The 9,421-nt window shown below is 29.3% G+C and overlaps 1 protein-coding gene across 1 annotated transcript; it reads right to left on the bottom strand.

Moving 5' to 3' along the window:
- Positions 1-419: 419 nt before the first annotated feature.
- On the bottom strand, positions 420-2,002 carry LOC125820018 (AAA-ATPase At5g57480-like). The gene has a single exon (XM_049499436.1). The coding sequence runs from the start codon at positions 1,977-1,979 to the stop codon at positions 420-422; it is 1,560 nt and encodes a 519-aa protein (XP_049355393.1). The 5' UTR covers positions 1,980-2,002.
- Positions 2,003-9,421: the final 7,419 nt, after the last annotated feature.

Genomic DNA, 9,421 nt, shown 5'->3' with positions numbered 1-9,421 from the left:
TATGCCATCCACATACAAAGATCATTATCACATTATTACTAAGTATTATTCAAGCAAACAATTGCATGTGGACAAAAATATTAAAACTCATAATGCTAATATTAACCATTTCCAGAGGGACAAAGTTGAACTAACATAACCAAACACCCCACATGTTAATCCACAAATCATACTTTGTTTTGGCTTACCATTATTTTTTGCAAGTTCCAAAATATCAAAAGCAATAGAAACATAGAAAAATAGTAACCACTACTATTTTTGCCTTTTCCCCAACACCCCCTACACCTTAAAATTTCCATGTCATGAATAGTAAATTATGTACTCTTCAAACACCAAACTTAATTCCTTGTCCTCCCTCTCCACAAAGATTTAAAGAATCAAAATTTTTCATGCTTTTTTTAACATATAGTTTTATAATACTAAAGTACCTTTTCATCATCATTGACCTCATGACCTTTTTCTTTGTCACATTTTTCTTGCAATTCATCACCACTACCTTCTTTAGGACTCTCAACTAACAATGCCCTTTTCACTTGCTCCTCATCCTCAATTGTGTTGTTTTCCTTTGATTTACCTGCATTATTATTACTCTTGTTGTCATTCCTCTCCGCTCTTGTCTTCAATGCTTCCAGTAATTCCCAGACCGCCTTGTCTTTATTCCTCCTGTTCTTGATTAACACCTCACTTATATCCGCGGGTGTCATTTCAGCTCGCCACATCACTTGCTCCAATTGATCTAATAATTCCTTCTCTACATCATCTTCGCTGTATCCCAAGTAATTCTTTAACAGAATCTTGAGTGCAGCGAAAGACGAATAGCTCATGTGAATGTGCATGTCCATTCTTCCAGACCTCAACAACGCCGGATCAAGCTTCTCAATGTGATTCGTTGTGAAAACAAATATCCTCTCACTACCACAACACGACCATAAACCATCAGTAAAATTCAACAAACCCGATAGAGTTATAGTATTCCCACCACCATCTTCACTATTCGAACCAACACCGCCACTCCCAGGAGGTGAAACATTGTAACTGCTACTACTACTGCTGTTATTTTTCCTGTTAGTCAAATTGATAGAACAATCAATGTCTTCAATGACAATAATAGACTTCGAACTCGTTTTCATCAACAATTTCCTCAACTCGGAATTAGTATGCACTTCTGTTAATTCAAGATCATAAATATCATAACCAAGAAAATTAGCCATTGCAGCAATCATACTAGACTTGCCTGTACCTGGTGGTCCATAAAGAAGATAACCTCTTTTCCAAGCCCTGCCTGTTCTCTGATAAAAAGATTCCCCATTCGCAAAATCCAAAAGATCTGCCATAATCTCAGCCTTTTTCTGAGGATCCATAGCAAGTGTCTCAAAAGTACTGGGATGCTTAAACGGTACCGACTCCCAAGGATGACCTCTCGAATCAAGTGAACCTCCACGTGAATTCGTATACAGCAATCGATCCTGATTTTTTCTTCTGATTTCATTAGCTTTTTCCATAACGAAATCCAGATAAGCACCTAATACAACAGATTTATCTTTTTTCTTAGCTCGGAGAAGAAACCCCCTTTTTTCCTCCGGTAATGGCCGCCATGAAAATGTCTGTGAGTTTCTCGGAGTGACCACATGTTCCCAATGAACTTTAACGCCATTAAATGCATCTATTAGAGAATCGTTATTCGATAGCCCGAAAGTTATGTTGCTCGAATTGAGTCCTCTTGTTAGACTCAAACGATTACCAGTAACACAAGCGTAGCTGCTCAGGTAGAGCTGAACAGCGTTGTAAAGCTCGTTGGTGTTTACTCCGTCGATCTCAGTGATGTCGTAGTAGCAATAAGCGGAGAACCAGTTACAGATTCGATGAATGATTTTGAGAATGGCGAAACGAATCTCAGGTGGGAAAACTACTTGAAGAATGCTTTGACTGAATGCCCATACACCCATCATCGATGCCAACGTTGTCCATACCTCCTTCATCGTGTGCAACTTCTTCACTATAGAGTTTTTGGAAGAGAAAATAGTGTGCAACTTCTTCACTATAGAGGTGAATAGTGAAGAGAGAATAGTGTGCAACTTCTTTACTAGTTTTGAATCTTAGAAAGTGAAGAGAAAATAGTGTGCAACTTCTGGGCTATAGAAAAGATATTTGAAGTTTTTTTTTGTACAATTTTTATAGAAGGAAGGTTGGTGAGTGTTTTGTAAAAGTTTTTTTGGTTAAGAGAATTAAAGAAAGAGGCAAAAAGGTACTGAAAAGGTGTGAGGTTTTTTGTTTTGAGATGGGAATTGGGAAGAGAGTTGGCTGGCAATGACTAATAAGAGACTATCAGAAAAAGAGATACTGTCTACAAGTAATAAGATACTCTTTTCAGTCCAAATTTAAGTTTTTATTTTTATTTTAATTGAATACTAAATTTAAAAATGGAAAAAATGTAAATATGTCTCTAACTTTTACTATTTAGAATTAAAACGGAAAAAAGTAAATATGTCCTGGTTTAATTTTAATTGTCATAATTTTCTAGTCAAACGATATGAATTTTGATTAAATTAAATTTAAAAATAAAAAAAAGGTAAATATGTCTCGCAATTTTACTATTTAGAGTAAAAACGGAAAAAAGGTAAATACTTTCTCCGTTCAATTTTAATTGTCAAAATTTTAAATTTCAGAGTCAAACAATATGAAGTTAGACTAACTTTAACTAAAATTTAAAAATGGAAAAAAGGTAAATCTGTCTCTAAATTTTACTTTTTAGAGTAAAAATGGAAAAAAGTTAAATAATCCTATCGTTCAATTTTAGTTGTCAGAATTTATTTATTTTAGAGTCAAATAATATGAACTTTGATTAACATTTAAACATATATTTTTTCATTATGTTGACATAAAAATTATAATTTATAGTATTTTTTAAATAGATTTTGTATATGTAACTTTTTATTCTAAAATATTGAATTAATATAATCTAATTTAGTTTTTAAAATTAGGAAAAAAATAATTTTCGAAAAACCAACATAACAAACTAAAAAGAAAATATCTTTAAATTTCACGTACTATTTAGAGGGAAGAATATGATGTATATTTATTTTTTATAGTCTATATATATTTATTGAATTAAAAAAATTGATTTCACGAGTAAAGAATATGATGTATATTTATTTTTTATAGTCTATATATTTTTATTGAATTAAAAATATAAAAAAATAATTTATTTTTAATTCCAAAAATATCACATGATTCTAAAAATTACCTCACTCATTTGTTTTACACTCTAAACCCAACCCAAATGGAAAAAAGCCTTAATCACTCTTTTACTCAATCATAAAATAAATATGCATCGAATCTGAATAAAAGAAGAATTAAATAATTCAATATGTTAATGAAAAGGATAAACCTACATCAATTTTTTTTAATGAGAGAAATATTCACTCTAAATCATAGAATAGAGGAGTATATTTACCCATTTAATTGTACAATTTTTCTTGATAGTATCGGGTGTAACACCAATTCAATATATGCATGTCATGTGTTTAAATTTATAATTCACTTAACTTTAATTAATTAATGTGTATTTTACTTTATTAAATAACATAATAATAAAAATTACATTAGTTTGATGTATACGCCTGATACGTTAAATTGAAAAGAAGGATAATACAAAACAATGGGACCCTCAGTGACTGACAGACAGAAAGGAGGAATAGAGGGTGGGGGATGAGTCTGAAAAAATAAAACAAAAAGATGTTTTGGATGGGCAAGTGTGAGTTGGTTCTGAATAGATCAAAGATGGGACCTAATATTATAGACTTGGACTTTAGTGAGCTACACTAACTTTTTCTTCTAAATTTTACCCTTTTTTTCATCTTCTTCTATCTCATAATGGAAAACTAGAATCAGCTTCTTCACTTTCCATCTATCATTTCTTCTCTTCATGGTAAGGTGCATTACCATTTTAAAAAAAATTATTTTTGGTTTTAAAAAAAAATGTTTTATGTTATTTTTTTGTTTCAATTTAATTAATATAGTCTGACTAAACACAAAATTTAAGAAATATGAAAATAGTTTATAACATCTTCGTTACATAAGTGAAATTCAACATGAGTAAATGTTGATAGTGTCATATCATGTATTTTATTAGTATTATATTAGATTTCTTATTGTTTTTGTTGTGAAATCGCTCATTATCCACTACACGCATAGTTACTAGATACTCATAAAGAAGCACATTACAATATTTGTATACTTCTAACCGGAATCCTATTAAAAATGGGAGTGAATAGATTAATTTGAATCAATATGGAATTATTATCTCATGTCCATTCTATATTTTGTCCTTGATTGACGATAATAGACATATTAATACGAATAATCTATGTAGCTTCAACATTTCTTGACTAGTTATGAAATATATGTCAAATTAAAAAATATGTATTTGATGTAGTTTCTTTTTTGTATTTATGCACTTAATGATTAGATGGATCTGATCTTTTTATTTTGTGTACCTGAACAGTTCTTCTATGAATTTGATATGGTATTTTTTTTATGCATCTGATATCTACTTAATCATTAGATGTATATGATCTGTTCATTTTGTGTATTTGAATTTATTTATTTTAGGTATCTTATATAGTTTATTTTATGCATCTCATAAAACTTACCGCAAAGTCAATGAACGCGAAGAAGGAAAACAAATGCTTGAAGGAGAAAATAAATGAATTTAAATTTATATATCTTTTACCGTATGTTATTAATATCGTGCAATCCTTCATTATCAGAGTTGGACCACGTGCCCCTGTGAGGGGCACATGCACCCGTTAACTTTGGAAAATTACATATATATAATATATATATATATATATATACACACACTTTGAGATAGACATATATATATTTTACTAGGCATCAAAGACACCAAAATTATTTGGGTGTTGGTTCAACCGTCGCACCCTCCCGAGGTAAGGGGACTGAGTTTGAATCTCATTTACTACTTTTCTTGTTCTTTTTTTCGTTTTTATCTATGAAACTTAAAATATATATTTTCGTTTTTATCTTTAACCTTGCGACCTCATGGTGCAATAAAGTTCAAACTACCACTCCACAAAGCAAACTTTTTCTAGTAGAGTCATTTAATTCATATTTATATGTCAGTACATTAATTTTATATTTAATAAAATTATCATAAGAATTGACATTGAATTACATGTTTTAGCTAACATGCATCAACCTTTGATGGTCTTTAAATTATGGGGCTGCTATTTTATTTTTATATTAAAAATCGCTGCTAGAGCAGCGATTTTGTAAGTTTTTTTTTAATTATTATTAAAAATCGCTGCTTATTATTATTAGGCAGCGATTTTGTAAAAGATTTTTTTTATTATTATTATTAAAAATCGCTGCTAGGAGCAGCGATTTTGTAAATAATAATAATATTTTTTTAATTAAGAATCGCTGCTGTTAAATCAGAATATTTTTTTCCCTTACACATCGCTATAGGGGCATCGTTTTTCATGCCTATTGTTAATTATTAATAATATAAAAATGATAAACAAGACGGACAGTATACTCAATAAAATTGTTGAAGCATGAGGAAAATTGAATTATATATCATAAATAATAATAAAAGAATATTAAATTTAAAAGAAAAAACTTTTTTTAAAAAAATTTCTTAACCAAAATCAAGAAAAAAAGTTTTTTGGAAAAAAAATGGCAGCGATTTTGTCATTGTATCAGAGGGAAATCGCTTCGTCAGGAGCGATTTTGCCCTTTTGGTTTAAAAAAATTTGATGTGCCCTTTTGGAATTTTTGACAATTTTTTTCCCCTTTTGGCTCCGCACTCAAAATAATGTGTCTATAATGGACAATGTTTTAGTTTTAATTATATGTTTAGTTTAAAGTAGGATAAGCTACAAATTCGTCAAAGTAGAATTTTACATTTTACTGAAATAAAATTTAGTGATAGATAGAAATGAAAGTTTTTCCAAATATTCCATTAAAATTTTCTTTCAAATCGTACATATTTTTATTTCTATCATCAGTAGACAATGTTTTCCCTTCAGCTTCTAAATTGATTAGTTTGTTCCATTTTTATTTTTATGGAATTATACATAAGTAAATTTATATATTTAGAGAGGGTGTTGTTTAGACTTATTAGAAATATAGTTTAATGAGGTTGTTTACTCCCTCCTCCGTCCCATTTTATGCTATACTTTTCAAATTTCGAAATTTAAACAAATCTATCTTTGACCGTAATTTTGTCATAGATCTTTTAAACATTATAAATTATTGTGACTTATAGTACTTTTTACGTAGATATACATTTTATTTCAAAAAAATTGAAAATTCAATGCGCAAATTTTCGGTCAAACTTAAACTGTTTGACTCTCGAAATTAAAAAGTGTCACATAAATTGAGACAGGAGGAGTATAAAATTTGGAGTCGTCTAAGGGAGATTGAACTTTTTTTTACCCTCCCTAGGAACTCCCACCCTTTTTGCTCCCTTGGTGACTCGAACTCACAACCTTCAGGTTGAAAATGAGGGGTGCTTAATTCTTACCATCCGAGCAACTCCCTCTCTTCAGGGAGATTGAACTAGTTTTGAACAAGAATTGCATTTTTATACAAGGGAGGTATTATATGTATATAGATATATAAAAATGTATAATCGTGTATAATAGATGTTTATATACTTATATACACTATTATACAATACTTTACACTCTTATATTACACTTGATTTCGTCTTTAATTTTTCCTTGCGCCTCTTCTCGAATTATGTCTTAATTTTTCATATTATTTCTTATGTCATCCATAAAAAACGTCAATTTTTTCAATAATTTAATAAATTTATTAATGTTTTCCCAAATAAACAATGCATGTATACGAGACGTATACCAAAGGTGAAAGGTCTTAATGGATTCACCAACATGTACTATCTTTTTTATATGAATTATAAAGTTATTTCTTGTACATTCTATTTGTTTCTTTTTTATATTATAACTTAGTTTTTATTGGATAAAATGAAAGGTAGAACCAATGAGGATGGATAAGCAAAATCCTGACCAAAAATTGAGAGACAATATGAAGTGGCAAACAGACTCATATGTGATAGATAGGTGGTAGCAAATATACCACTATATTGTAATCCTTTTTGTCTGAAAATTGGAATATACTATTCAGTATTATTTTTATACATCGTAAATTATAGCATTAATACAATGCATTAGTAAATTCTAATACACCCTATCCATTTAGAATAACACAACAAATCGTCGATAAAAAATTATGTCAGCATAACCAATCTCAACATAATTAATTCTTATATTTTAATAAACCTTATTCAGTATTAATACACACACTTTGAGATAGACATATATTTTACTAGGCATCAAAGACACCAAAATTATTTGGGTGTTGGTTCAATCGTCGCACCCTCCTGAGGTAAGGGGACTGAGTTCGAATCTCATTTACTACTTTTCTTGTTCTTTTTTTCGTTTTTATCTATGAAACTTAAAATATATATTTTCGTTTTTATCTTCAACCTTGCGACCTCATGGTGCAAATAAAGTTCAAACCACCACTCCACAAAGCAATTTTTTTCTAGTAGAGTCATTTAATTCATATTTATACGTCAGTACATTAATTTTATATTTAATAAAATTATCCTAAGAATTGACATTGAATAACATGTTTTAACTAACATGCATCAATCGTTGATGGTCTTTAAATCATGAATTCGCCTCAGTTCATCATTGAGAAATGGGAACACATCAAGGTTGAATGAATTTAAATCGAAGCAAAATTAGTGAAGAGGTAGACAACTCTATGAATTTAATAACTTGTTGTATGTTTTGTTATATGTTAATGTCTAAGTTTATGCTATACTGTTCGTTGTACTGTGATAATATCCAATATATTCTATTTTGTGAGACTTTACACCTTTTTTTTGAGAATTTGGTTGTGAAAAATATTATTCCACATGTTGGTTGGTTATACGTAAATGCAAGTGTTTGGCACGACCGAAAGTGTTTTTTCAAGAATATAATTGAGTTTCATATTTATTTTAATTTATTTATATTTGATATATAAGAAAAAAAATATTATTCTAACTATATATAATCTAGACAAATACGATTTGAGATGAAAGGCTGAAAGTAGGGTAGAGTGAGGGTTGGGGATGTCAAGGGGTGAAAATGATACAATTAATATAAAATGTCGTCACTTGTTGAACTTGTTACCTAATTACATTAGAAATTTTTTGAAAATGTTTTCCTTCCTGCCGAACACATTCATAATCATAAATAGAGGCGGAGCTTGGTGGTGGTTTATGGATTCGGACGAAACCCACTAGGTTTTCTGTAGATTATATATTTGTATTAAAATTAAATAAATATACATGAATATTAACTTTTAAACCTTCTAACAAATTTGATTGACACCTTAGTGGTTAAAAAGGCATGTGAAAATGTTTTTCACACTTGTGTTTTGGGTTCGAACCTCACTATCAACAAAAAAAAAATCTTTTCTTTTTAAAGGAAAATATTTTGTAATATTTTTCATACATGTACGGAAAACAAATTAAACAACGTGAAAATAATGTGAGTTCGGAGCCAAAAAGGCAAAAAAAATTGTCAAAAATTCCAAAAGGGCATATCAAATTTTTTTAAAACCAAAAGGGCAAATTCGCTCCTGACGAAGTGATTTCCCTCTGACACAATGACAGAAACGCTGCTATTTTATTTTTATATTAAAAATTGCTGCTAGGGCAGCGAATTTGTAAGTTTTTTTTTTAATTAAAAATCGCTGCTCTAGCAGCGATTTTTTAAAAGATTTTTTTTTATTATTATTAAAAATCGCTGCTGTTAAATCATAATTTTTTTTTCCTTACACATCGCTATAGGGGTAGCGTTTTTCATGCCTAGTGCTATTATTTTCATGCCTATTGTTAATTATTAATAATATAAAAATGATAAACAAGACGGACAGTATACTCAATAAAATTGTTGAAGCATGAGGAAAATTTAATTATATATCATAAATAATAATAAAAGAATATTAATTTTTTTTAAAAAAATTCTTAACCAAAATCAAGAAAAAAAGTTTTTTATTTTTTTTTACAATTTAATGGAAAAAAAATGGCAGCGATTTTGTCATTGTATCAGAGGGAAATCGCTTCGTCAGGAGCGATTTTGCCCTTTTGGTTTAAAAAAATTTGATGCCCTTTTGGATTTTTTGACAATTTTTTCCCCCTTTTGGCTCCGGACTCAAAATAATGTGTCTATAATGGACAATGTTTTAGTTTTAATTATATGTTTAGTTTAAAGTAGGATAAGCTACAAATTAGTCAAAGTAGAATTTTACATTTTACTGAAATAAAATTTAGTGATAGATAGAAATGAAAGTTTTTCCAAATATTCCATTAAAATTTTCT

This window comes from Solanum verrucosum, unplaced genomic scaffold (genome assembly GCF_900185275.1).
Source record: "Solanum verrucosum unplaced genomic scaffold, falcon-dt-bn FXZP01000229.1, whole genome shotgun sequence".
NCBI lineage: Eukaryota > Viridiplantae > Streptophyta > Magnoliopsida > Solanales > Solanaceae > Solanum > Solanum verrucosum.
This window is presented reverse-complemented; position numbering and strand designations above follow the sequence as displayed.